Source organism: Trachurus trachurus (assembly GCF_905171665.1).
Source record: "Trachurus trachurus genome assembly, chromosome: 7".
In the NCBI taxonomy this organism is placed as follows: Eukaryota; Metazoa; Chordata; class Actinopteri; order Carangiformes; family Carangidae; genus Trachurus; species Trachurus trachurus.
In genome coordinates, this window is record NC_139901.1 from 19,170,646 (window position 1) to 19,198,570 (window position 27,925).

Sequence of the window (27,925 nt, forward strand, 5' to 3'; positions counted from 1 at the left end):
GCAAAATGTTTATAATTACAAATAAGATAACTAAGAACTTCAGTAAGTAATGTCTAAAAATAAATGCATGGTGACCAAAGCACTGTACACATTTTCATTATATTAACTGTAGAGTAGAGCTAACAAATAGATGTAGGTATATATTCACACTTGGTCATAAAAAGAGACCATGTCGGCCCCAAAGCTAGAATATAGAGGTTTTTTGGAATGAGATTAAGTGTCAATGACAGAATATGTTTTAATACTGTGAAAAAGTTTATCTTCAACAGTATGTTGAAATCTTAAAACAGAATCAATAGAATTTTGCTCTGGTAATAACACACCGATTGGCATTTTCCCAGTATTATATCTAATTATAGTTAGCTTTGTACAAATGTCATAATTGCTCACCCCTTTCACCAACAATACGTGGTGTACTACATGTGTAAATCTGTTAAATATTTCATTTGATACCAGATAATTGAGTTAATTGATTTTTCTTGTCCTGTTATATCTGATTTGATTGTTTTCTACATGTTTTCAGATAGTTTAAAGAAACTTCAAAGCACGCCAAGGATAACAATGGTGGAGCTATTCAACCAAAGCAGTTTCTGGTATGTACTGCTAACCTATTTAGTACATTGACTGAAACAGTTTAGGTGAAACTCATGTATTGGTGATTTGCCACCAATATTTGCTTCCAAGTCTATACCTTCTGACAAAACAAGTCAATCATTAAATATTAATATCATTAAACACACATCGTGAACAATAATACCAAGGGGAAATATTTTTCTGGCCTTTACCATACAAAAGTCATTAGAATTCAGTAACTCAAACTAGCTAGTAAGAAAGTCACGTGTATCCATCTAGGGCCGTCATAATCATGGAATTTTAGATGACAATTAATTGCCGTACAAGTAATTGCAATTAACGATTTAATTGTCTTTCTTTGGTCAATTTATGCCACTAGTAAGTCTAAACATAGTTTAATAATGCACATCCACCTTATGAAGAAGAGCCATTGATTTGCATTAAACATTGGAACATATTAATAAAAATTGCATTTCTGTTTACCTTTAGTCTTTGCGACTAAATCCGTGATGCTAATGTCACTTGATCCTCATCAAAATGCGGTCGTTGAGTATTAGAAATTAAACGCTTGAGATAAACAATTTGTGGTACTCCACTCATGTGGAGTTTAACCATAGCAGAAGAAGGGGGTGCAACATGATGTCATTAAAAGAGCACAATTTAAAGCTCAAATGGTAGAAAACAACGTGGAAATAGTGATGGAAATATGACATTTCTGTGAGATTTATTCAGCTGTTTTTATACAGATGAATTGTGCAAAATGATTGAAGTCAGGTCAAATACTTGCAATCAGGCAATTATGTAATAATTGTGACAGGCCTATATCAGTTTTGGCAAGATTTACTGTGATTTATATTCATAATCTGTAATTCACTCGGTGCTTTGGAGTTCAGTGGCACAGAGTTTGTGTTTCTCATAGCACCTGAACATTATTTTGAATGAAGTAATGTTTGAGATGCAGTTGAGATTTTCATAATCTGCCTGCCAACATATAAACACAAAATCATTATTTGTGAGTTTTATAGAACTAAATTTAAAAAATCTCAAAACCAGATCCCAGCCAATCTTAAAAATAATATTGACTGAAAATACTGTTGGCACTGAAAATATCGATCCTGTAGCACTACTCATGTACAGTAGGTCCTTGTCTATGGGTATGTAAGCTCTTGATTATTGCCCTGTGTCAATAGTGAAGGTGGACTGGTGCATCAATCTTTGACATGATTACCACAGCCCTTCAGAGATATCATGACTGAGAGAACAGCTTGCTTGACTTGACTTTCAACACCGCTAAGTGATGTCATAGTTTTTTTTAGGCTTTGGAGAATCACATGGCGTAAACCAACATTATGTTAATTTTATTATCTATTTTAATGATAGAGATACTGAGTGTTTAGGTCCACTAAAACCACTAAACACCTAGATATAGTCATTGTTTATGGTAGATTTATCTGAATAGCTTGTAGAAACTAAGTCAAGTGCATGACTGCTACTCATTTGGTTGGTAATATTGCAACAGTGGTGTATGTGGCTAAACTAAAAGAACTTAATGAAATAGCATGTGAAGTCATTGGTGATGATGCCATTAGTAAACTTAAGCCTTTACAAGAACAAGGATGCTACCAGCCTCTTTGCTCCATTATTTACATAATAAAGTCTGCTCCAGTTTTAGTAAACATGTTCTGTAATTACCCACGTAACTTTATATGCCTGTATCAAATACTGTGTGTTAATGCACTTTCTTTAAAACATTGAAATATTTCTTGTCTCTGTTCAAGTCAGTTGTTTATTGCTTTTGATGCACATGTATAAAACGTGCCCCGATGGTGAAGTTGATAGTTGTGTGTCATGATTTTGATGAAAATGATTTATAGGATTATGTAGTAATATTCATTATATTGTTGGGTTTTGGTCGTATACTGCGGATGTTGTTGGTTGCAAAGCTGTAGTTATCTTATTTGTAAAGGGAAGCATACAAAATTACTGATTTAAAAAAAGAAGAAGAAAAAAAAATATATTTTATATATATTTATTTATTTTTCACAGGAGGCCCGTTGCCCTATATTAATATGCACTGCATCGATAAACAGTGGCTCATTCTCAGCCGTAACGTTATTCACTTTTTGCACACTACCCAGAGTCATGATGACTCTGCCAACAGCTAGTGCCTGTGTGCTATGGAAACAAGCGCGGATACTCTGAAAAATAATACAAGCCATGGATTAACAACTTCTTTACCGAGTCGGCGATCCGTAGTCAATTAACCTGAGCGAAAACTGAAAACAAAACTCGCAGTGTCACGTTAGACCCAACCGACAATGATTCAGCGAGTTATTATGCGTTTCTGCCTGCTACTCAACTAACGATAGCTAGCTTGCTAGCTGGCGCGTGCTACGACTGTCTAGCTGTTGAACCAGGGTAAGAGACTTAGATACTCAGCAAAGTAACATTAGCCGGCTCCAGGTATTTGACACACACTAGTCTTTCTGCTTCTGGTCACTGAATGTTGTTTGCAGTTTCATTTTTACTTAGAGCGGGGATGGTGCAGGAGTGGGGAGTGCGGGTACCTTTCGCGGCCTGCGCAGCCCCGAACTAAATTAGTCAAGAGTCAGGTCGGGACAGCATGGTGAATCTGTGAGATCTGGATTGACAGATGTGGCACAAATGGCTAAAACGGCTTCATCTTTTGGTTAGCTGTATTTTAGACGTTTATCACGGGTTAAACGGGTGATTTGGTTGTGACTTGACTGACTTTTGCACGGTCTAATGGTGTAAATGCTTTGAAGTATTTCAGGAGAATATCGGTTGTTAACGTTACCGGTAGCTCAATGTTAGCTGGTCTGGTGCTAACATTAACTCCGCAGCAAACATTACCGATCGATGTCCTCAATTCGTTGAGCTTCCCAACCTATCTTATTTTGTTTTTTTGTGTTGTTAGCCAATATTTGGGCAGCCTTTCACATTTGTGACAATTAACTGCAATCCCATGTATGTGCAGTGACTTGTTAACATCAGGTAAATAACGTTATGGTGCTAGCAAGGGTGACGTTAGCATGTTAGCTAGGTAGCTATAACTTTAAACCTGTCAGCGTCACTTCAGTTGACGAAGGGCAAATAGCGACATATGAATGTGGTTTATTTAGATACTTGATTCTCAGGTACGTGAAATGGTAGGGAAATGTTTCGGGTCATTGATAAAGGCGTAACCTAATATAATTAACTTTGTGTCGTATGTCGCTAGCTAGACGCTAGCTTGCTCTCCCACTGTCTGCTTTGTGATGATCAGACCTGCTAGAGAACCGACACAGGTCTATTATTTTACAGTGATTGTGATCAGTCGTGTGGTAGCTGTTAAATATTTTAAATAAATTAGCCATACTCCCTACCCTAGATTGATAGTTGATCAGTAGTTGGGTAATAGTTGTCAAAATGCAAGCTTGACTGTTGAGAGTCTGTATTTTTGATATGTGACCCTACTGTATGCCATGTAATCAGTATATACTGTCATGATCCCTGTTTAAATAGCAATGAGGCTGGACTTAATATAAATAATACGTAGAGACTAAATCTTATAACCAGTGTACATAGCTTTTTAAGTTTGTATCATAGTATCTTGGACATTATTGCTTGATTGATTGATTTCTTTTTTTACCATAATTTTTTACAGGTAACGTGATTGGAACATGCTGTTAAGTGGGTATTGCCAAATTATTTTGTGTAAGTACTTTTCACATTTAAAGCTGTGTACAAGTCCGAGTGTAATATTGTCCCATTTGAAATTGTAGATCTAAGTAACTGACTACTGTAGCATTATGAAATTAAGTATAAAGTGTTGTTAATTTGTTAACAGGAGCAACAAACAGAGATTATCGACAATGAAGGTCGACAGAAGCAAGTTAAAGAAAACTCCTACGGAAGCTGTGAGTATACATAATAACTGCTCTTTGGTCATTCCTAACCTCACTAGCCCCTAACCTCCATATAGTTGGGATACCCGAGATTAATTTAGTTTGAGCAGTCCAGGGATGTGTTGCAGCCTGGATGGGTTAAAACTGAGTCGATGTCCACAGATTGGGTTGTATCACCCTCAATTATCGGTTGTGAATTATGAATTCCAACTGTCACTGGTCTTGTTTTTTTCCAAAGGAAGCCTCTCACCTAAACCCCTTTGTCCTGAAGCTACTTTTTTCACCATTCCTCCCGTACAAAATGTTAGCAATAGTGTCCTAAAATTGTATTATAGAAATTGCACCTCAGACATTACATTTCAGGGTTACAGCTAGGAGCAGATTTAAAAAAGAATGAAGGCTTCTATTGATAGGACAGAAATATTGCGTGACATGAATGTACTATGAGATTGCAGAGGAAATGTACATTTCAATGTCTTGGCCATGTCACATTGTTGGTAAAATATACCATACTGTGCTAGTAGGAAAGAGGCATAGGTGGTCCATGTGCTCTGCTTGACTAACCCTTTTGTGCTCCTTCTAAACCAACAGCCTGCCGACTGCAGGATACTTATAGAGAAGCTCAAGGCATGTAGTGATGAGCAGCTGCTGGTTGAGCTGCAGCACATCAAGACCTGGAATATTGGCAAGGTAAGTCTTGAAGAAACGATTGAAGTTCTGAGGAAAGGAGATGGGGAAGAGCGTCTCCCTCAGTCATGACAGTATATGTTATGGCATAGCCCCTCTGGTCAAGGATTGTATTGAATTAAATGCATTTTTGAGGTTTAATCCAGACATAAGGCTGAGCAAAATTCAAGAAAAAAATGTCTAATTTTCAAAATGACATTTACCCGCTTTTGGTCACAACTATGTCTGAAAAGAAGTGGCACAAGTGAAGGTTATAGAAAAATCTGAAAATGATAAATTAATTGTGGGTATACTAAATCGGTACTCATTTGTTTGGTTTGTTCTTTTAAAGATTTTTTAGAGAAGATTTTAAGACCACAACATTATCTGATTATCTGATTGATTCTGAATTAATTGTGACCCAACAGACCAATGATAATAACTATGCTGTGTGATTAAATGGAATCGAGATATCACAGGATAAGTTTTAATCAAGGTTTGGGGTGTGGAAATTGTGGATGCAAGCTGAAAGACAGAAGGCAGTTGTATATGGGTTCATGCTTGGACTGATTTCTCACCAGGACGTCTTGATTGTTAAACAAGGTTTTGCAATTCCACTATTTTTATGTGCATTTTGCTTATAATGACTGCTCCATCAAAAGACCTAAAAAAAAATAAAGAAAGAGTACAATTGGCTTCAGGGAAGAACAGGTGTACATTTATACCATCTTGAATATAAATCGAATGATTGTGGTTCAACATCTCCTGAATCTTGGTGTGTACTTTTATTTGTACACTGGTGGAGCATTTGTCCTGATTTAAAACTACTGTGTTGAGCTAAACAAACCAAAGCCAATTAAGAATCAAATTTGTTTGATCTATCAGACTAAGGTTCCAAGCACTATAACATCTGTTGTATGCTATGTTTGTTTGGATCTGCTGTCATATGTTCCTAAAACCTTTTCCTAGTCTGAAAGCAGTTTTTAGGTAAAATGGAAAGGCCTTGGATATTTAGTGACTGTGTGATTGATCACTGATAATTATTTAATCTATTTTCAACAGTGTGAACTGTACCATTGGGTGGATCTGTTGGACCGCTTTGATGGCATCCTGTGTGATGCAGGCCAGACAGTGGAGAATATGTCATGGCTGCTGGTGTGTGACCGCCCTGACAATGGACAGCTCAAAGCCCTGCTTTTGGCAGTGCTCAACTTCACAGCCCTGCTCATTGAGTATAGCTTCTCTAGGCACCTCTACAGCTCCATAGAGGTAAGCTACATTTATGACCACTGCTCAGTTTTTCTGCATTATACATGTCAGAAACAGCTAAGTATCATAACCTGTTATCTACCTTTCTCGTCCTTTTTGCAGCACTTAACCACCTTGTTAGCGTCATGTGACATGCAGGTGGTCCTGTCTGTGCTGAACCTGCTCTATGTGTTCAGTAAACGCTCCAACTACATCACAAGACTGGGATCTGACAAACGAACACCTCTACTGGCCCGTCTGCAACACCTGGCCGAGGTCGAGTGAATACCATTGTTTTTTTCTCTTGCCATAATTTCAGCTGTCCCTCAAGAGAAAGAGCCGATTGTTTAGTTTCTATGTTCTCTTTTGTAGAGCTGGGGAGGAAAGGAGAATGGCTTTGGTCTGGCTGAATGCTGCAGGGATCTGGCTATGACGGTGAGAATTTCGGAGTGATAGTCAATAATTGTTTGCGTCAACTACCTTGGGCAACAGCACAACTAAATCAGGACTGTTGAATACTAACATGGACCATCTTTCCCTACTATGCTGTCCCCCCTTTGTCTATGCTCAGAAGTACCCTCCGAGTGCCACCACACTGCACTTTGAGTTTTACGCTGAACCAGGCCCTGAGGTCAAAGTAGAGAGGAAGGTAAAGACAAAGGCACATAATTGTGATTTTGTAATAAAAACTGAATATATGTGTGGGTTGTTGTATTGATGGCTCAACCTCTTCCTATTTGTTCTGTACCGTTCATCTCCCCCTGCAGACAAGTAGTAATACACTACACTATATTCACATCGAGCAACTTGACAAGGTACAGTTGGATTTGTATTAAGTCACTAAGTATGGAATGATAATACAGAGGTTTCTTCACCTTACGCATGGTTTCCTCTGTCTTTCAGATTTCAGAAAGCCCATCTGAGATCATGGAGTCGCTGACAGCAATGTACAACATCCCTAAAGACAAACAGACCCTGCTGTTCACACATATTCGACTCGCTCATGGTTTCTCTAATCACAAGAAGAGGTTGCAGGCTGTTCAGGCCCGACTGCATGCCATCTCTATACTGGGTGAGCAGAAGCATCCTTCTTAGGCTTCTTAGGCTTGAGTGACAAATGGTTTTGCTCCCAAGTTTTAACTGCTGACCTTTTCTGTTTGTTTGCAGTGTATTCAAATGCACTCCAAGAGTCAGCCAACAGTATTCTGTATAACGGCTTGATAGAGGAGCTGGTGGATGTATTACAGATTACAGACAAACAACTTGTGGTAAGAGAGTAGTTGCGTTTTCTACATAAACTCTGTTTTTGCAAACATGAATGCTGTATTGACATAAGATATAACTTGTAATTCTGGTCTTAGTTAAAACAAAAGTACTTCCAAAGATTTTAATGTGTATATTCTCCAGTGTCAATGCTACAGCGTCCTCAAATCCTGTTTTCACGTTTTGTTTTCTGAAATGATGTATTTGATGTTGTTTGCTCTACAGGATATCAAGGCAGCATCTTTGCGCACTTTAACTTCGATTGTCCATTTGGAGAGGACACCCAAACTTTCCAACATAATCGACTGCACCGGCACTGCCTCCTACCATGGCTTCTTGCCTGTGTTGGTGCGCAACTGTATACAAGCAATGATTGGTGAGAATATGGCCTGAAATGTTTCTGCAACATTTTAGAATATGACGGCAAAAAATGGAAGCTTATTTGTTCACCTCTCATTTCCTAGATCCTCTGATGGAGCCCTACCCCCACCAGTTTGCCACTGCACTCTTCTCATTCCTCTACCATTTGGCTAGCTATGATGCTGGAGGGGAAGCCCTTGTCTCCTGTGGCATGATGGAAGCCCTCCTCAAGGTACATCCTGTCCCTAACAACATGTAATTACCAGTGGTGGTTTTATTTTCATAAAGCTGAAGTCTGCCTCTTTGTCATCTTTTACACCATAGGTGATCAAGTTCCTGGGGGATGAACAGGACCAGATTACCTTTGTCACGCGAGCTGTACGGGTCGTCGACCTCATCACCAACCTTGACATGGCTGCCTTTCAGTCCCACAGCGGCCTTTCTATTTTCATCTGCAGGCTAGAGGTTGGTCGTGTATTTAAAAAATTAATTTAACATTTCTCTGCTCCTAACACTGCAGCATTTAGCTACAGAATCACTGAAACAGCTACTGACCTCTGGACTCACTATTCCACTCCACACCACCCTCTCACTCACTTTGTATACATAGCATGAGGTGGACCTATCGAGGAAAGAGTGCCCTTTTGTCATCAAGCCAAAGATTCAGAGGCCTAGTGCAGCTGTGGAGTCTGAGGACATGGACACAGACATGGAGAGTAAGTTGTTTTTCCAAAGACCTATGGGAAGGTTTGGCCCTCAGAAATGATCAAAAGTTGCGGCTATTTATAATAATGCCAAGTAATTAAGAGTCTCCCTGCTATTATGTTAATTTGCCCAAATAATTTATTCACCCAGTGTCAGAAGTTGCCATGGAAAGCAGTCCTGGACCATCAACATCTTCTGGCTCCAGACCGGAGGCAGATAACCGAGCACAGAGCAGTGCTGCTAACACGCCTCGCGCAGGTACACGCAGCACACAAATAGACATACAAACATACACTTGTTACCTTTGTTATCGATCATCACAATGGCAATCTGTCTTTCTAGGTATGCAGTGTATCCCCCAGAGGGCAGCTCTATTGAAGTCGATGCTAAATTTCTTGAAGAAAGCCATCCAGGACCCTGCCTTTTCTGATGGTATCCGCCACGGTAAGTCATAGGCATTCTCTAATTTGGTCTATATATAAACATAAGGTCATGGTTATCTTGTTCATACATGTTCTTGCCTTATAATCCATCCTTTCTGTTATACAAATGTTGACTGTTAATGTGTCAATCTACACCCTTTGTTTCTCAAGTAATGGATGGGTCCTTGCCTACCTCACTCAAGCACATTATCAGTAATGCAGAATACTACGGCCCTTCGCTCTTCCTCCTAGGTGAGTTCTCAGCAGCACCTCTGAAGTTTTTCAGTTGTTCTTCTGACTGAGCTAGATGCTCCCCCTCAGCAATTTGATGGTTTTCTCTTAACCTGTGTATCAACTGGAAAAGTTTATGAATGTGATAACATTTTACTAACTGCTTTGATTTTGTGAAAGATGTGTTATTGTTTTGGATTATGATTTCTTTTTCCCCCCTTGCTCTTGTCTCTGTCTTTTGGATCTATAGCGACAGAGGTTGTGACGGTGTTTGTGTTCCAGGAGCCATCCCTGCTCTCCTCCCTACAGGATAATGGTCTCACAGATGTCATGCTGCATGCCCTTCTCATCAAAGATGTGAGTTTCTAGTTTGACAGTTGAGGAGATCAATATTATGTTTATTTATTATTATTATTATGTTTTTTTTCCCATATTCTCAACTGGGAAAAAAAAGAACTTGCCTAGGAAGAAAGTGCAAGTATAATAGTTTGGTAAAATAACCCGTTATTTAGAAGGATGCAATGGTAGTTTCTTTACCTCAAACAAAAGCTAGGACTGTATACAAATTGTCATTGAACCAGAACATTTAGTGGTTCAATGACAATTGAACCACTAAATCAGACGGTGCTTGTGATTTTTGCGCTTAATCACCTTGTTAGAGAACAGCATGTTATTCAATAAATACTGAAACATTGAAAAATTGGACATGTGCATTCAAAAGTTTAGAGAAGGTTAAATTAAGTTCACCTGTAAAGGTTATAGTGCATTTTAGATGCATTCTGAAATTTAACATCCCTAACTTTTTGTGAGTAGTGTATATTGATTTGTTCAACTTTGTCACTTGTTTTGTTTTCTTTTATTTACATGTTCTTCATTTGCTCTCTTTCCCAGGTTCCTGCTACTCGTGAGGTGTTGGGTTCTCTCCCCAACGTGTTCAGTGCTCTGTGCCTGAATGCAAGAGGCCTGCACTCCTTTGTTCAGTGCCAGCCGTTTGAGCGCCTCTTCAAAGTGCTTTTGTCCCCTGACTACCTGCCTGCCATGCGACGGCGACGCAGCTCTGACCCTTTGGGTGAGTTGGATCATACGTTCTGTGTTGTTCAAATTTGTCTGCGTGGGAACTGCTTGAATGACTGACATGTTCTGTGTTTGGCTTTAGGTGACACTGCATCCAACTTGGGCAGTGCTGTTGATGAGCTCATGAGACACCAACCAACTTTGAAGACTGATGCAACTACTGCCATTATTAAGGTAGTGTACCTTCTTTTGTTTCGTTCTCTTTGAAATTTTGTCATATGATATGGAAGGTAATTAAAGCAAAATTGGTGTTACAGTTACTGGAAGAGATCTGCAACCTGGGCCGAGCCCCTGAATATATCTGCCAGAAACCATCAATCCAGAAAGCAGATGGCACTGTGGCAGTGCCACCAGCACGCTCCAGCCATGCTGCTGAAGAGGCCTCAAGTGAGGATGAAGAGGAAGAAGAGGCACTCCATACATTCAGCCAGCAGCAGGGGGAACCAGAGAGCAACAGACAGTCAGTGCCACTTGAACTGTATGACGCTGAGTTCATAACACAATAGAATAGAGCAACAGACTGAATTTATTTTTTCCAAATCAAATGACTACTTTTCATATATTTAGTCAATGGTCATTATATTGATGATATGTGGACTCTTGCAGGGTCGTTGGCACTGAGGAGCGGATACCTATCCCTTTAATGGATTATATTCTGAATGTGGTGAGTATTAATAGTTTGACCGTTTTGGTAGTGTTTGGTTATGTTGTGAAATATTCCACACTGTAAAGCCGTTCTTTTTATCTATCATTCCTGTATCTCATTTGTGATGACCAATTTGTTTTTCAGATGAAGTTTGTGGAGTCTATATTAAGCAACAACACCACCGATGACCATTGTCAGGAGTTTGTCAACCAGAAGGGACTGCTGCCGCTGGTTTCTATCCTGGGCTTGCCCAACTTGCCCATAGACTTCCCCACCTCTGCTGCTTGCCAAGCTGTGGCCGGTGTCTGCAAGTCCATATTGGTGAGCTCAAAGGAAAGCTCATGGTTGTGATTTTGTGAATTGCTCATATGAACTTATTTTTATTTTCATTTGCCTTCCCTGGGCAGCTTGTTAACAACAATCATAATCTGCTGAATTCTTCCCTCCTTAATCTTCTCCACTTTAGACTCTCTCACATGAGCCTAAGGTACTCCAGGAAGGCCTGTGCCAACTGGACAGCATCCTGACATCCCTGGAACCTCTTCATAGACCAATCGAGGTGCCTGGTGGATCCGTGCTTCTCAGAGAACTGGCAAATGCGGGTCATGTTACTGATGCCACATTGTCAGCCCGTGCCACACCACTTCTTCATGCACTTACTGCAGCACATGCCTACATCCTCATGTTTGTCCATACATGCAGAGTGGGACAGGTAAATGTGGATGTGTTTCTATTATAAAACATAATTGACACCCTTCACCCTATTTTGTCAAAGGGACAACGAGGAGTTTTGGAAAGCGAAGTGTTTTCACACTACATTTCCCATGAGCCTCTGCGCGCACAGTAAAATTCTTGGACCAGGCGCAAGACGGACGTCTTGTCAAGAATGTTTTCATTCATCAAGAAAGAAAGTCAGAGGTTCGAAGATGATCAGATACTGGCGTAGTTCCGACCATAAACAGCGATTCGGCGGCGTTATTCCCATGACCCGCCGGGGCAGCGTCCACAAAACCGAAAGTAGTAGTGGTTTCCACCACTAATAATAACTAAATAACGATAAAAACAAAACGATATATTTGTCGAAAATGGACCCATTAACAAGTGTGGGTAACGTAGATTCATCCACATTAATATGAGACTTTTTTATAACCAAATTCAAACTCCTCGTCGTCCCTTTAAATAAAAGGGTTGTACTCAATGTATCAATGGTGTAAATGAAGTAAATCATCTTTATGGTTACTACTCCAGTTACCTTTTTATAACTATTTTTAAACGCATGGATTTGGGATGATTCCCTCATCCCTCAGTTGTGATGTATGGGCAATGGTACAAAAGTTGTGCATGAGAGATCCAATTAGGGAAATATGAAGAATAGTGTTTGTCTTATGAGCTGCATAGGGGTCGTTAAATTTGTGATCATTTTAGAACTGTTTAGCATCTCTCTTTTTGTTTTTCTGAACAGAGTGAGATCAGGGCCATCTCAGTCAACCAGTGGGGTTCTCAGCTTGGCCTGAGTGTTCTCAACAAGCTCAGTCAGCTGTACTGCTCTCTGGTATGGGAGAGCACCGTGCTGCTGTCCCTGTGCACACCTAACAGGTGAGTCCTATTTATTTACCCCTTAACTGTAAATGTGTGGTTAGCTGCAACACTCTTTAACACATTATCCATTCCCAACAGCCTGCCACCAGGATGTGAGTTTGGCCAGGCTGACATGCAGAAACTGGTGCCCAAAGAAGAGAAGCCATCTGGCAGCACTGCAGCGACCGCAGCGTCTGGCTCCAGGAGAACTGGTAATATAACCATTTAACTTGAAATTAGTCAAATTCTAACATATCCCTGGAACGCCCTCCACCAACTTAACTTCCTCTTCCTTTATCTAGCCGAGTCTGAGACGGCGTCTGTGGATTCATCTGCTGGTGGGCTGTTGGAAGGCATGGGTCTAGATGGGGACACCTTGGCTCCCATGGAGACGGATGAACCCACTGCAACGGACCCCAAAGCGAAGTCTAAACTTACCCCAGCTATGGCCACCCGTATCAAACAGATCAAACCGTTACTCTCTGGTGAGATGATTTCTGTGACACTTGATCCATTTATTGTAGGTGACACTGTCATAAATTACCATAACGCTACAAGTTTGTCGTCTCACTGATCTCGTCTCTTTCCTAGCTTCATCTCGACTCGGCAGGGCTCTGGCTGAGCTGTTTGGTTTGCTGGTGAAGTTGTGTGTCGGCTCTCCAGTCCGCCAACGCCGCTCCCACCATGCCACAAGCACAGGCACCACCCCCACACCCGCAGCCCGGGCCACTGCCTCTGCTCTCACCAAGCTCCTCACCAAGGGTCTGAGTTGGCAACCTCCACCCTACACACCCACTCCTCGCTTTAGGTAAGCGCAGACTACCCCTACTGTCTTTTGTCATTGATATTATGTGCACTGTACACAGAGGTGATAATTAAGTGTGTTTTTTGTCTGGCAGGCTGACTTTCTTCATCTGCTCAGTGGGCTTCACATCCCCCATGCTGTTTGATGAGAGAAAGTACCCCTACCACCTCATGCTGCAAAAGTTCTTCTGTTCTGGGGGGCATGATGCCTTATTTGAGTAAGTCCCACCACATGGTGATGTTATCGTGAGCAAGAGCTGTACTGAATCTTCACATGTTAATAGCTGATATCCATTATAATCGTATTTCTATTTTTGACAGGAGGTTAACTGTTTGTGTTGCTTTTGTACAGGACATTTAACTGGGCCCTTTCAATGGGTGGGAAAGTGCCTGTTTCTGAGGGCCTGGAGCATACTGATCTACCAGATGGGACAGGGGAGTTTCTGGATGCCTGGTTAATGCTGGTGGAGAAGATGGTGAACCCAAGCACTGTGCTGGACTCGCCCCACTCCCTACCAGCTAAAATGCCTGGGGTCACACCAACCATGCCCCAGTTCAGCGCCCTTCGGTTCCTCATAGTCACACAAAAGGTCAGCATCCACATCGTTCATCAAGTTGGACTACTTTAACCTGCATGTTTATGTTTTACACATTGAAAGTCAGTCATACATAATGCATAGCAATGAAGTTATTAATCTCATGAAATGGTTATAGTAGTTGGAGACAGCAGCAAAAAAGATGGACACTGTTGGAGTCCTACATATGAAAATGTATCACTGTAGTAAATGTCCCACGTCTATCTAGGGATGAAAGTGAATGTATGTTGGTTATTGTATTTTAATACGGTCTCTTCTTCATCAAGGCTGCATTCAGCTGCATCCGCAGTCTGTGGAATAGGAAGCCGCTCAAGGTGTACGGGGGCAGGATGGCTGAATCAATGTTGGCCATTCTCTGCCACATCCTAAGAGGGGAGCCTGTTATCCAGGAGCGCCTGTCCAAAGAGAGGGAAGGGATGGTGCGGCCCGATGACGAGGCGGCGGCGGCCACCACTGCTACTTTGGGACCCACCCCAGCCCCTGGAGCATCTACAACAGCTGGAGAGGCACCAGCACCAACTGGAACAACTCCTGGAGCACCACCACCAGCAGCAGGAGGAGCAGCTGATGAATCAACCAATTCTACCCCACGCCGCGAACCCCAGGTTAATCAGGCTCAGCTTACTCAGGTATGTTGGAAATCTGTCTGACACTCCTATCATCACTATAATATTGTTTGAAGAACAGCACTTCCATCTTACCACCTGTAGTTTGTTTCTGCAGCCTTTTTGATATGTTCAGCCTGCTGTTCCACGACTGAAGACAATTTAACAGCACAGTTCACTGCATTATTACACATCTAAGGCAATATAAACAAGAAACTAAAGGAGAAGTCCTAGATTTACCAATGGTCCACCAGTATATCCTGCATGCACTGAATCCCGGACCAACGTTTATGTCATAACAGGAAAGATCCAGAGGGAGAGGAAGGCATGAACAGGCCCGCCAGCAGCACTTCCAGCAGGTATCAGAGCCATCAGGGAGAGGTGGAGAAGTTGTGGTGAGAGGGCAAGGCGTGAAGGACAGAAGTTAGAGAGGGAGAACTGACTGAACAACTAAAGGGAGTGAGGTCTTTGGACCAGATTATTGTACTATTCAGATATTTTGAGTCTGAATATCAGGGTAGAGTTGTGAGGGAAAAAAGATTAGAGAGGTTGTGTGTAGAGGCCCCTCAGTCATGTTTGAATAAAGGTGGGAAGACTAGGGAATAAGTGGAAGATTGCATTCTCGTCTTAGATTTTGCTTCATCTGACATTTGTCAATCCAATTTGCATTTGCACCATTTATTTTTACTTGAGTAAAATATCACTTCTGCTTTTGTGTTTGTTGTAGTTGATGGATATGGGTTTCTCAAGAGAGCATGCCATGGAGGCCCTACTGAACACCAGCACCATGGAGCAGGCCACGGAATACCTACTTACACACCCTCCTCCGCTTCTGGGGGGAGCAGTAAGAGTAAGCTTTCAGAGACAGAAAGAATATGTCCATTGTTTTTAACATTCATAAACCAAACTAAGACAGCTGACTGATTGTTGCCCTTACTCCATGTAGGACCTGACTATGTCTGAAGAGGACCAGATGATGAGGGCCATTGCTATGTCACTTGGGCAAGAGGTCAGCATGGAGCAACGGTCTGACTCTCCTGAGGTGCGTCATTCTCACCGCTCGGCTTATTCTAAAAATCATTTTTGCTCTAATTCATCATTAAAGAAAAAACTTTGCCTGAGCAGCTGTTGATTATGTTAATGTCTGCTTCAGGAGGCTGCACGTCGGCGTGAGGAGGAGGACAGGAGAGCCAGGGAACGGGCAGAAGAAGAAGAGGCTCGCTGTTTGGAGCGCTTCATGGAAGCTGAACCACTGGACCCCACGGAGCTGCATACTTTCACTGACTCCATGCTGCCCGGCTGCTTTCATCTTCTGGATGAACTGCCTGACACAGTGTACAGACTCTGTGACCTGCTGATGACTGCCATCAAGAGGAGTGGCGCAGAATATAGAGATCTCATCCTTGGCCAGGTTGTCCACCAGGTAAGCAGATAAATCCATGTTTCAGTTGTGCAGTTTATTCCTGTTTTAAGTTTCAGGAGCAAGTCCCTCGTAAATGCAGCTCTGAATCTGTTATTTGTTACGCATCACAAGTGATCATCAAAATGTCTTTTAAACCATCTTAAAACTGTGTGCTTGTCAATCGAGAGACAGTATATTTGAACCACCCTGATGTTGTTTGTGTTGTGTGTAGGTGTCTGAGGCAGCAGATGTGCTGATAAAGGCGGCTGAGCCCTTGACAACCAGCGACACAAAGACAGTGTCTGAGTGGACTAGACAGATGGCAACACTGCCCCAGGCCTCTAAACTAGCAACACGGATTCTGCTGCTCACGTTGCTCTTTGAGGTAACAGAAGCTCACTGATCATAGAAATATTCACTCATTTTTCTATCTACCAATCCCAAACAATCATTTGTTGTCTTTCTCCTCTGAAAGGAGCTGAAGTTGTTGGGCGCCAGAGTGATTGAGAACAGTGGGATTCTTGATTTGCTGATTAAGCTGCTGGAGGTGGTGCAGCCCTGTCTGCAAGCTGCTAAAGAACAGAAAGACATCCAGACACCAAAGTGAGTTTTTCTCAACCCTACATACCTCTCTTAATTTGTAAATGTTACACCAGCTTTTCCTCATGAGAGGCCCCATGTACGTTATATTCACTATATGAAATTATTTCATTTTCCTGCAGATGGATCACACCAGTACTGTTGATCATTGACTTCTATGAGAAAATGGCGGTCTCCTCAAAGCGCAGAGAACAAATGAACAAGGTGCAAGTCAACCTCATAAAAGAAAGCCAGTAATACAGATGTAAAATATTATAATGAAATGATTTAGACCTAATTAGAAGCACAGGTACAGATAACCATCTTGGAAGAATATAAATAGAAAAAACTTGAATCCTATTTGCATGTTGGTTCTTGTCAATACATAATAAACAATAAATTAATAGAATTAGGTTGTGAATCTCTTTTGAACAGTTATTAAATCATCTGGTTGTACTGTTCAGTATCTGCAGCCCAATGGGAACAACTGGCGATGGTTTGATGACCGCTCTGGCCGTTGGTGCAGTTACAGCGCATCAAACAACAGTACCATTGATGCAGCGTGGAGAGCTGGGGAGAGCAGTGTCCGCTTCACAGCTGGACGCCGCAGATACACTGTGCAGTTTAACACAATGGTGCAGGTATGCAGAAATACCTTAAAATCTTTCTCTGCTGTTATAGAATACATCAAGAATATATGTTTTTAACATCTATTAACCTTGTTTCATGGTCGATTATTTGTTCGTAGTAGAATTCAATGGGTTCCATTTCATGAAATGCACATTCTCGGGCAGGTAAACGAGGAGACTGCTAACAGGAGGCCGGTGATGTTGACTGTCCAGAGGGTACCTCGTGTGCCCAAGCCCAAGACCGGCAGCACGACTGACTCTGAAAGAGAGGAGGCAGACAGGAGCAAAGCAGAGGAAACTCAGACTGACCTGGACTCGGGGGCAGCGGTGGAGATGAGCGCTCCTAAGGATGATTCCAACCAGCAGAAGGAGACCACCTCTACCCTGGAGTCTGATTACTCTCAGGGCTCCGATATTGTTGTCCAAGGCCTGACTGAGGACATGACCACCGTTCTTATTCGGGCCTGTGTCAGCATGATCAGTGTTCCAGTGGACCCAGACACCCTCCATGCCACACTGCGTCTCTGCTTGCGCCTGACACGCAATCATCACTACGCTATGATGTTTGCCGAGTTGAAGAGCACACGGATGATTTTGGGGCTGACGCAGAGCTCTGGCTTCAATGGCTTCACCCCACTCGTCACTCTGCTGTTCAGACACATTATAGAAGATCCAGCCACACTCCGGCACACTATGGAAAAGGTTGGTCCATTCTCAATTACCTGACAGTATCTTTCTTCAACAAGTGTTTGCTGAATGCCTTTCTTCTGAATAACACCTCTGTGGTGTGTTGATGACAAAAACAAATTACTAAACAACATTTTGTCTTAGGTGGTGCGGTCAGCTGTGACCAGCGGAGCAGGCAGTACCACCTCAGGAGTGGTGTCTGGCAGCCTCGGGTCCAGAGAAATCAATTACATTCTTCGTGTCCTTGGCCCCGCCGCCTGCCGCAACCCTGAATGCTTCGCTGAAACCGCCAGCAATTGTGTCCGCATTGCTCTGCCAGCACCACGTGGAGCTGGCACCGGTGAGTGTTCAAGCTTTTCGTAGGCTTTAGTTTTTAGTCGGTGTTGCAGCCTCATTACATTTACAGTTACTAGTACTGTGAATTGATTACCCTTCTTTAGCCATGTGGTTGTATGTTTGTTTTTTTAACACCAAGCTCATTTGAATATTTATTTTCTTCAGCCTCTGATGATGAGTTTGAGAACCTTCGGATCAAGGGGCCTAATGCAGTGCAGCTGGTGAAGACGACTCCACTGAAACTCTCCCCCTTACCTGCCATCCCCGACACCATCAAGGAGGTCATTTATGACATGCTCAATGCTCTGGCTGCCTACCATGCTCCAGAAGAACGTAAGACATGTCATAGATAGCTATTTGAAGGTTGTATGCTATTTTTATTCAATTATAAATTTGAACAATTAAATTTATGTGTATGTTTTTGTGCGGCACAGCTGAGCGTCCAGAAGAACGTGCAGCAGCTGTACCTGGTGGTCAAGACCTGTGCCAGATATTGCAGGATGTTGGTGATGACGTTTATCAGCAGTACCGACTCACCCGGCAAGGCAGTGACTTTGACTCCCAGTCTGCATTCCATATCAATGTGAGTCTCAGTCACAAGTACACTGGTTTTGCTTTTGTATTGAAATGTGAAATATGCCATCTCTTCATTTAATAACAGAGCCGTATGTCTTTCTCTCAGACTCAAGTGTTTGCTGCTGATGGAGGTGTGGCTGAGTCTTCTCAGTCTGGAACACCACAAGGAGAAGGTGAGAATAGAAGTTGTTGCTTTTTTTTGTTTTTCATTTCATTTATTTATTGAGTTGCGACAGTGCACATTCATCAACATTGATGCGTTAAGCATCAATGTAAATGCCGGACTTAGCATAACTGCTAACAATACAAATGCAGCATCACATATTAGATACTGTCAGGCTAGCTTTGTTAATGTAATTTATTGCAAATCAAAGTATGGAATGTGAAGGGTCTATATGTTAACATGGTAGCACACAGTATTTAATTTGTTCTAACCAGTAAATTGATTTAATGAGCAAATGAAAAATGCTGATTTCAAAGAATGCTGGAGAACTTTCTGCTTGAGCACCAGAAAAGGTTAACATTTGACAGGTTAACATGTGACTTTAGTTTCATTTGGGGCCTATTTTGTTTGTTAAAGACAGTTCTCCATATTAGTGGTTGAACTGTACATGATCTATCCTGTTATTCTGTTTTGTATTAGCCTCCACGCCGGAAGAGATGCGGGAGGAGAAGAAGGAACAGGAGGGAGAAAAGGGTACCAGCTCAGATGAGAGTAAAGCAGCCAACGTGAAGGCAAGCAAGCCTCTGATGCCGACTTCCACCATCCTGAGACTGCTGGCTGAACTTGTGCGGTCATATGTGGGCATCGCCACATTAATCGCCTCCTACTGCTACACTGCTGGACAGTCTGAGCTCATTAAGGAGGTTGGTAATTAAACAAAGTACCGTCACGTCTTAACACCTCTGTATTTGTCTGCTATCCCATATTGACTTCCATCTATCTTTACAGGATTGCAGTGTTCTAGCCTTTGTGCTCGACCACTTGCTGCCCCACACCCAGAACTCGGAGGACAAGGACACCCCAGCGTTGGCACGTCTCTTTCTTGCCAGCCTTGCAGCTGCTGGTACCGGCACTGATGCCCAGGTTGCCCTAGTCAATGAGGTGAAGGCCGCCCTTAGTCGAGCTCTTGCAATGGCAGAAGGAGCTGAAAAACATGCCAGGTAAACAGCATTAAAACATATGTCCACGGACCTGTTCTTACTAAGAAAACCATTTAATTAATAATGAATTATATGGACCTCTACAAACCCATGCACCTATTCTCACACCTTGACCTGGCACATTTATTTCACAGGCTTCAGGCTGTGATGTGCATCATCAGCACCATCATGGAATCGTGTCCTTCCACATCGAGTTTCTACAGCACCGCAGCAGCCAAGACGCAACACAATGGCATGAACAATATCATAAGGCTCTTCCTTAAGAAAGGACTGGTGAACGACTTGGCCCGCGTGCCCCACAGCTTGGATTTGTCCAGGTATGCACCATGTGAATTAAAACTGGAGATAGTTTTGTGCTTCAGATAGTATTTGCAGTTTCTCACTAAAATGCACTGAGTATGTCCTTGAGGCCTAACATATATGCCAAGTGACCTTCATAAAATATATTTATTTATAGATTTATTATTTGTGTCATAAAATCAGTCTTAATAACTGGCGTTTCTTTTCCGTTATTTAATTTAGTCCCAACATGGCCAACACAGTGAATGCTGCTCTGAAGCCTTTGGAGACTCTGTCCCGCATTGTTAACCAACCCAGCAGTCTGTTTGGGGGAAAAGGAGGCTCCAGCAAGAACAAGACTGAACATGATACTGTTGGCACTGCCAGGGACAGCAACAGCAACACTCAGGACCAAGGTATTGACATGAGTCCAATAAGATATTTCAAAACTCTGGCTCCAGTGATTTCCACGAGTCTCTTGCTGATATGTAACATTTATTCCAGGAGAGGCTGGTGAAGCAGAGCCAGTGGAGGGCAACCACAGGGTGCAGGGAACGGACAGCGACCTGATGGATGGAGAGGCGGAGGGAGACACTGTGGTCATTGCTGGTCAGCCTGAGGTGCTCAGCACACAGGCTATGCAGGTAATGGACGTTATATTACATGAAATACGTGAATTGTGTTTGAGCACATTGCCTGTAACCTCAATGAGTACTAGTCATCATATCAGTGGGTATAACCAAAGATACTCAAGTCCAAGATGATGCACCCATTCCTCCCCATTTCTGAGACTGCATTTACATATCAATTTCTGTGCTTACAGGTAGAGAATGAGTTGGTGGATCTGATTGATGAGCTGTTGGAGAGAGATGCTGGCACTGTCAACAGCACAATAATAGGTAAGCCGACAAACTAATCTGTGAGGAGTGGACAATTAACAAGAAGAATAGTTGTGTGCACACCTTCTAACCCTCAGTGGGACAAGTGCTTGGTACAAAAAAAAATGACAATAAAAGAACGCCTGCACTCACAGTTTCTTATAGTTTTATGACATGAGATTTGTCCTTGTGTTACAAACTGGCAAAGAAACAAGTGTATCACTTGCTATTGTTTATTATGTTCTGTCATCCAGTGGGACGCAGCGGTGAAGATGAATCACAAGAGGATGTGTTGATGGATGAGGCCCCCTCTAATATCAGCCAGGCTTCCACTCTTCAGGCCAACCGGGAAGGTAAGACCTTGACTCATCAGAACATCACTTGCTTATAATGATAAATAACGGAGGCTTCGGTCTAAGATCTACTTGTAACGGATGGTGTTTCTCTCTTTCATCAGACTCCATGAACATACTGGAACCAGAAGATGAGGAACACACACAGGAGGAAGATTCTAGTGGCAGCAATGATGATGAAGACAGCCAGGATGAAGAGGAAGAGGAGGAGGAGGAGGAGGAAGAGGATCAGGTATGGATTAATGCAATGAAATGCAGTAATGAAGCCTTAAAATTGCTGCTTAGCATTAAGACTCACGGCTGCTACTTTCCTTGAAGGATGATGAAGAGGGTGATGAGGATGATGATGATGAAGGTTCAGAAATGGAGTTGGACGAGGATTTCCCTGACATCAACGCAGCGCCGCACATCCGCTTCGAAAGGTTTGACAGGGATGATGACCTCATCATAGAGTTTGACAACATGTTCTCAAACAACGGTAAGCAGAATCATGTCGTACTAACAACCATTAAGCATATAGTTTAATAAATGGTATGATTTTTTAATTTTGAGAGAAAAAAAATCTCAATTTGAGTAATTAAACAAGGTTTTGAATGAAATCTGTCGTAATGTTAAATATTGGGCTTCTGTTTCATATTCATACTGCTCTTTGATTCTAAAAACTCTTACCTTCGTCATTCTATTCCTAATATGATAAGTAAATTTTTAAGTAATGGCTCAGTTGCAGCATGCACAAAACCAGGGCTCTGAAACTAGCTCAGCTAAATGGAAAGTGTATGTTTTTGATGTTATCAATTACAAATGTGTAGATAATTTTCATTAGTTTTATTTTTCCTGAACTATATTTGGGGTTTTTGCCAGGTTTCCCCCTAATGTCTGCCTATTGTTTTCTGATATTTTTTTCCATCAGCTGACATCCCTCCTTCCCCAGGCAACATCCCCAGCTCCCACCCACTGATGGTGCGCCATGCCGACCATGGTTCCCTCACCCTAGGTGTAGCAGGCACTAGCAGCCGCCTAGCACAGGGCATGGGTCGCAGTCAGCGGACTCTGCGCCAGCTCACTGCCAACAGTGGACACACCATCCATGTCCACTATCCTGGCAATCGCCAGCCAAACCCACCTCTCATCTTGCAAAGGTGAAAACATATTTTTTGGTGCCGTGGCACAAAACATATTTGTTTGCTTTGTTTCAGTGATATTGATTAAAACGTCTTTCCCTCCTCCTACTCCCTCCCTTAGATTGTTGGGGCCGAGTGCTGCAGCTGACATTTTACAGCTTTCCAGCTCTCTTCCTCTCCAGTCTCGTGGTCGTGCCCGCCTTTTGGTGGGAAATGAGGATGTTCACATCATTGCTCGTTCTGATGATGAGTTGTTGGATGACTTTTTCCATGAGCAAAGCAGTACTGGTGGACAAGCAGGTGAGAATTACTATAAATTATCATTGATAAAATGGTCTTCTCGTCTAGTACCAGCCTGAGTTCCTAACATGTTTGTTCTCTCTATGTCCAGGCACCCTCTCTAGTATTCCCACTGCGTTAACTAGATGGACAGATGAGTGTAAAGTGCTGGATGCTGAGAGTATGCATGACTGTGTAGCAGGTAAGTTGGTTGGAGACTGGAAACTCAATTAAGATTGATGAAAATATTTCTTGAACACTTAAAGGGTTACACTTTGTTATAAACCACACCAGCAAACAAAGGTTGACATACTCAACAGTCCAAAAGACAAAGTCAATGTTAGTGAATGATAAAAAAAAAAAAGCACATTTAGCTGTAGCTACTTCTTTATTTATGACCAATATTTTTCAATGATTTAAATCGTGAGCAGCAAGCATCTTGTATTAACCTTAAAGCAGAAGTAAGTGATATATTTGTGTTAATATAAGTCTTAAATAGTTATATCTTCCGACGGCAATCACTTACATAGAGTGTTTAGACCGAAACACGGGTCTGTCAGTCACTCTGCTCTGAGCTGAGGAGAAAACGTTTCTCGTATCCTACAGTTTTTATCCAATGAGGAGAGAGAACGGCATGCAGGGCTGTGTGTGCAGCCAAGGGACGCCGTGAATGTGGTGACGTAGGGACGAGGACTGTTATGGTGTCTTCAAGGCAACTCGTAACTCGTGTTTTTCTGACCTGTGAAGTCGTACCAGTTCGATCTGGTACGAGTTCACGGGTCGGAAGTTACGAGTGGCCGTTATAGTGACTTTCACAGGTAAAACAGGTCGGAAAAACACGAGTGGGTTGCCTGGAACGCTACAAAAGTTGTGACTTGAAGCTGTAATTTACGATTTCAAACGCCTGCCTGGAACGCAGCATTAGCCAAAACGACCGGATCGCTTACTTCTGCTTTAAGGGCCATTGACTGTGACTTTTCACACCTTCAGTTTACAGCCACAACCCAGAAAGAGTTCTGACATCTGTGTTTGCTTACAGTGGTGAAGGTACCCATCCTGCAGCATCTGGAGAGTCTACGAGATGAGGAACTAGAGGAGAGGAGGGAGAAGAGGAGGCGGCAGCTGGCTGAAGAAGAGGAGTCGAAGCAAAACGAGAGGAGGGCCTCTGGAGCTGAACAGGCCAGGGAACAGAGCCTACAGGTCTGCAAATAATTAAAAAAAAAATTGTGTGTAGGAGGGAGAGTTTTCAAACATAGAACTGTGTGTACCTTTTAAGCGTTTTATTTATTTTAGCTAATGTAATTTCTTTTGTCCCCAGGGTTCTGGACTGGGGACAGTAAACGGTGCGGAGAACGCTGCAGGTACTGACATCTCTAAAGATCTTTTTTTGTTTGTTTGTTATTGTGTTTTTTCCCTCCCTCACTGTTTCTAAATGTTGAAATTCTTGGACACCGCCTGAAATGGACACATCTCAATGATGGCCCCCAAAGGCAAGCTGCCAGAAAAGCGTGCTGTGGGATGAGGTAGTAGTTTGTATAGTTTTAGGATCACACCAGATCTGGGAGATAACTATACAGTCTACTGTCTTTCTTATGGCAACGCCATATCGCCTCGGCATCTTCATCGGCTGGAAAGGACATCCACTCCTAACGTGCAAATATCTCAGATAATTATGAGATTGAAAATAACTCATCATTACTGTATCAAGTACCTAATTCCACATATTTACATTATATCACAATATTGCTCCTCATCTTGTTTGTCAGTCGTTTTCTCGTTGGCTGTGCTGTGGTGAGGTAGTAAGTTGTGTTGTTGTTGGGGATCAAGATAATGCACCCCATTCAGGAGATAACTATACAACTTACTGCCTTCCTCAGCAGAAGCTATTGGCGTCTGTGTAGAAAATAATCCTCTGTTCTCTTTGGCAAAATTGTGTATAGGGAAAATGTTTTCTGTAATTGTTATATAGTATAATTGCCTGCTTGGAAAAAAAAAACATTAGTAGCTAATGGTATAGAAATAGGTTTGTAACGAGTATTTCAACTTTCAAAACCTTGTTAACTGTGCTAAATCACTGAATTCCTGTAAGGAATGCTAAGCGAAATCCCTGTCGTCACATAAGTTTTCTCTCTGGATCTTGCAGAGGGTGAGCAGGCGCAGGGTGGTACAGTGTCATGCCTGGACCCGCCCAGGGTCTCAGAGGGCTTCCTCACTGCTCCCCCGTCTGGAGAGGTCACTCCTACCACACCTGCTCCTCATGAACAGGCCCTAGTCTCCCTGGAGACTGCGATCAGTCAGCAGGTCCACCAGCCTATTGCTGACCTGTTGCTGGCCGATTCACGTGCCAGCTCACTGGCTGCTCTGGCAGGGGCAGGGCTCCCACCCTTGTCGGCAGCTGACAGACCAAACAGTGAAGCGGAGGCATCTCAGATGGAAATGTCCCCAGCACCCACAATCGGTGAGAGAGTCGGAGGAGGAGGAGGAGCAGTGGATGAAGGCAGGGAAGGTAGACTAACTTTGAAAACTATCCTTTTACAGACTGGCCAACAGTAAGGACCCACATCAGGAATGTAAATGATGTTGTTGATCCTGGTTTATTGTGAAATATTTGGAACTCTTCTGAAAGTCTTTGAAGTCAATCACGAAAGGAGTTTTACTACACTGCATCGACTCACAGCTTCTTGAAGCTCACCATCACTGTTTTTCCCCCCTTTTTCTCAGCCTCCCTAAGTCCAGACATCGTGGAGACATCGGAGCCTGCAGTAGTGGGTGTGTCACAACTGGAGGGGTCACCCATGGATACTAGCAGCCCTGCCTCTGCCACTCAGGAAGAAGCTGCTCCCAACCCTACTCAGACCACCCAGCTATCTCAGGAGCTTTCTGGTAGTGGGGAGAGTGGGCTGACTGACCGGCAGACGGATGCAGAGACTGGGTTAGTAGTAGTAGTTTTCTCCATTTCAGATCAAATTCAGTGTCAAAGGTTTTGTGAAGCACAAAGAAGTAGATTCCATTTGATTGTTTTCAAGAGTAGTCTGGTACATCCAGTCATAACCAGCTGTTTGCCAAAACAAAAGGATTTTGTGCTTCCATTAAATCTTCACTTCTAAGCAATTCCAAGTGTTATGAATCAATAAACTTTATCTTCACACACATTTTTGCTAACTCACAATTACCTTTTCGGGTGTTCTTATTTTTATAGCTCTACGTCTGTGTCATCTCCTGGAGAAACGATGCCCAGGAGTGACAGTGCTGACAGCCAGTCTCAGGCCATACAGGAAGAGCCCCTCCCATCGACCAGCAATGATGATGAGGACCCACTTGCAGGTAAAATGAATTACTACTGTATTTTTTGCAGTTTCTTGACATTTCAGTATTACATCTCATAATGTTGGTGATGTTTTTCCCTTGGTAGGCATCAGTCTGCCAGAGGGTGTGGATCCCTCTTTCCTGGCAGCTCTTCCAGAGGACATCCGTCGTGAGGTTCTGCAAAATCAGCTTGGCATCAGACCACCCTCCCGTCCACCTGCTGCCACCACCCTGCCAACCACTACTGCACCTGTACTGGGTGGACCAGGGGTTACTGAAGTCAGCCCTGAGTTCCTGGCGGCGTTGCCACCTGCCATCCAGGAGGAGGTGAGACTCAGACAAAATGCTCATCTTTAGATCTGCTAACTGGGGGAAAAAAGATAAAAGTTGAATGATTTCCATGTAAGTCACATAAATCTAAGCGTGCCATTGATCATTCTAGGTTCTTGCCCAGCAGCGGGCAGAGCAGCAGCGCAGAGAGCTAGCCCAGCAGCCTACACAGGGAGACACCCCTTTGGATCCAGTCACCTTCATCCAGACGCTGCCCTCAGAGCTTCGGCGTAGTGTCCTGGAGGACATGGAGGACAGTGTGTTGGCTGTCATGCCCCCGGACATTGCAGCTGAAGCAGCTGCGCTGCGCAGAGAGCAAGAGGCACGCCAGAGGCAACTGATGCATGAGAGGCTGTTTGGCCATAGCTCATCTTCAGCTCTGTCGGCGATCTTGCGTTCCCCAGCCTTCACCAGTCGGTTAGGGAGCAATCGTGGCGTCCAGTACACCCGGCTGGCTGTGCAGAGAGGAGGCACGTTTCAGATGGGGGGAGGAACCAACCACAGGTGAGAGAATACAGTCATACAGTTTGAGAATTATTTTAGTTTTTTTATTGAAATAGCAATAGTAAAAATGTGTGTGAGGGATCTTAGGCATTATTTAATATACCAGTTAGTCTTATTATCCATTGTTGACAGGTGACAAACAGAATATGCGTTTTCTTTTGTTTCCCCAGACCATCCAGTTCAAGTGTAGACTCCTTGTTGCGTCTGCGCGGGCGACTGCTGTTAGACCATGAGGCGCTGTCCTGCCTGCTGGTTTTGCTTTTTGTGGATGAACCGAAGCTCAACACCAGCCGTCTACACCGTGTGCTCAGGAATCTCTGCTACCACTCTCAGACACGTGGGTGGGTCATCCGCAGCCTGTTATCCATCCTGCAACGCAGCAGCGAAAGTGAGGTGTGTGTGGAAACCTCACGTCTAGAAGACTCGCGCGGCAAGAGGAGTGCCCAGGGCGGCTGTGGAGGAAAAGGATCAGCAACCCCCTCCCTTCCCACTTCATCCTCCTCGTCCTCCTTAGAGCTACTGAACAGGGTAGAGTCTCGCAGCTCCAACCAGCTTTCCTGGCTTTCTGTGTCCATGGACGCAGCCTTGGGCTGCCGAACAAACATTTTCCAGATTCAGCGAGTGTCAGGTAGGAAGCATGCTGATCGACACTCAGCTGGGGGCTCTACAGGATCTGGAACACTGGGAGGAGTGTCAGGTGCTACTGCAGGAGTGACATGCGCTGGGGGTGGAGGCTCCACTGTCCACATCCACCCACAAGCTGCTCCAGTGGTCTGTCGACATGTGTTGGACACACTTATCCAGCTAGCTAAGGTAAGGTCCA

At 43.1% G+C, this 27,925-nt stretch overlaps 1 protein-coding gene across 7 annotated transcripts in view; it reads left to right on the forward strand.

Moving 5' to 3' along the window:
- The window catches only part of huwe1 (HECT, UBA and WWE domain containing E3 ubiquitin protein ligase 1), a 39,235-nt gene that overhangs the window by 1,474 nt on the left and 9,836 nt on the right, over nt 1–27,925 (forward strand). For 2 of the 7 annotated variants that reach the window (XM_083975408.1, XM_083975414.1), the window contains exons 2-66: nt 524–593; nt 4,241–4,290; nt 4,424–4,493; nt 5,073–5,171; nt 6,210–6,416; nt 6,519–6,671; nt 6,768–6,830; nt 6,967–7,044; nt 7,163–7,210; nt 7,299–7,467; nt 7,563–7,663; nt 7,884–8,034; nt 8,123–8,250; nt 8,343–8,483; nt 8,629–8,734; nt 8,874–8,981; nt 9,066–9,167; nt 9,317–9,397; nt 9,627–9,733; nt 10,268–10,445; nt 10,533–10,624; nt 10,708–10,928; nt 11,057–11,114; nt 11,241–11,417; nt 11,563–11,808; nt 12,559–12,692; nt 12,774–12,886; nt 12,977–13,159; nt 13,266–13,482; nt 13,574–13,696; nt 13,831–14,068; nt 14,341–14,703; nt 14,982–15,038; nt 15,407–15,529; nt 15,626–15,721; nt 15,833–16,102; nt 16,314–16,466; nt 16,557–16,684; nt 16,804–16,885; nt 17,125–17,301; nt 17,455–17,991; nt 18,121–18,316; nt 18,478–18,645; nt 18,747–18,895; nt 18,995–19,061; nt 19,532–19,755; nt 19,841–20,052; nt 20,187–20,369; nt 20,575–20,747; nt 20,836–20,975; nt 21,155–21,230; nt 21,464–21,562; nt 21,667–21,794; nt 21,881–22,040; nt 22,473–22,701; nt 22,805–22,983; nt 23,075–23,164; nt 24,002–24,162; nt 24,281–24,323; nt 25,106–25,468; nt 25,684–25,894; nt 26,162–26,286; nt 26,375–26,595; nt 26,711–27,102; nt 27,273–27,915. In XM_083975408.1, coding sequence (XP_083831534.1) covers nt 4,449–4,493; nt 5,073–5,171; nt 6,210–6,416; nt 6,519–6,671; nt 6,768–6,830; nt 6,967–7,044; nt 7,163–7,210; nt 7,299–7,467; nt 7,563–7,663; nt 7,884–8,034; nt 8,123–8,250; nt 8,343–8,483; nt 8,629–8,734; nt 8,874–8,981; nt 9,066–9,167; nt 9,317–9,397; nt 9,627–9,733; nt 10,268–10,445; nt 10,533–10,624; nt 10,708–10,928; nt 11,057–11,114; nt 11,241–11,417; nt 11,563–11,808; nt 12,559–12,692; nt 12,774–12,886; nt 12,977–13,159; nt 13,266–13,482; nt 13,574–13,696; nt 13,831–14,068; nt 14,341–14,703; nt 14,982–15,038; nt 15,407–15,529; nt 15,626–15,721; nt 15,833–16,102; nt 16,314–16,466; nt 16,557–16,684; nt 16,804–16,885; nt 17,125–17,301; nt 17,455–17,991; nt 18,121–18,316; nt 18,478–18,645; nt 18,747–18,895; nt 18,995–19,061; nt 19,532–19,755; nt 19,841–20,052; nt 20,187–20,369; nt 20,575–20,747; nt 20,836–20,975; nt 21,155–21,230; nt 21,464–21,562; nt 21,667–21,794; nt 21,881–22,040; nt 22,473–22,701; nt 22,805–22,983; nt 23,075–23,164; nt 24,002–24,162; nt 24,281–24,323; nt 25,106–25,468; nt 25,684–25,894; nt 26,162–26,286; nt 26,375–26,595; nt 26,711–27,102; nt 27,273–27,915 — 10,485 coding nt within the window. In that variant the 5' untranslated portion in view covers nt 524–593; nt 4,241–4,290; nt 4,424–4,448. Of the gene's footprint in view, nt 1–523; nt 594–2,707; nt 2,992–4,240; nt 4,291–4,423; nt 4,494–5,072; nt 5,172–6,209; nt 6,417–6,518; nt 6,672–6,767; nt 6,831–6,966; nt 7,045–7,162; nt 7,211–7,298; nt 7,468–7,562; nt 7,664–7,883; nt 8,035–8,122; nt 8,251–8,342; nt 8,484–8,628; nt 8,735–8,873; nt 8,982–9,065; nt 9,168–9,316; nt 9,398–9,626; nt 9,734–10,267; nt 10,446–10,532; nt 10,625–10,707; nt 10,929–11,056; nt 11,115–11,240; nt 11,418–11,562; nt 11,809–12,558; nt 12,693–12,773; nt 12,887–12,976; nt 13,160–13,265; nt 13,483–13,573; nt 13,697–13,830; nt 14,069–14,340; nt 14,704–14,981; nt 15,039–15,406; nt 15,530–15,625; nt 15,722–15,832; nt 16,103–16,313; nt 16,467–16,556; nt 16,685–16,803; nt 16,886–17,124; nt 17,302–17,454; nt 17,992–18,120; nt 18,317–18,477; nt 18,646–18,746; nt 18,896–18,994; nt 19,062–19,531; nt 19,756–19,840; nt 20,053–20,186; nt 20,370–20,574; nt 20,748–20,835; nt 20,976–21,154; nt 21,231–21,463; nt 21,563–21,666; nt 21,795–21,880; nt 22,041–22,472; nt 22,702–22,804; nt 22,984–23,074; nt 23,165–24,001; nt 24,163–24,280; nt 24,324–25,105; nt 25,469–25,683; nt 25,895–26,161; nt 26,287–26,374; nt 26,596–26,710; nt 27,103–27,272; nt 27,916–27,925 lie in introns of those variants that run through there. The other 5 variants (XM_083975412.1, XM_083975411.1, XM_083975410.1 and 2 more) reach the window with 5 other exon arrangements.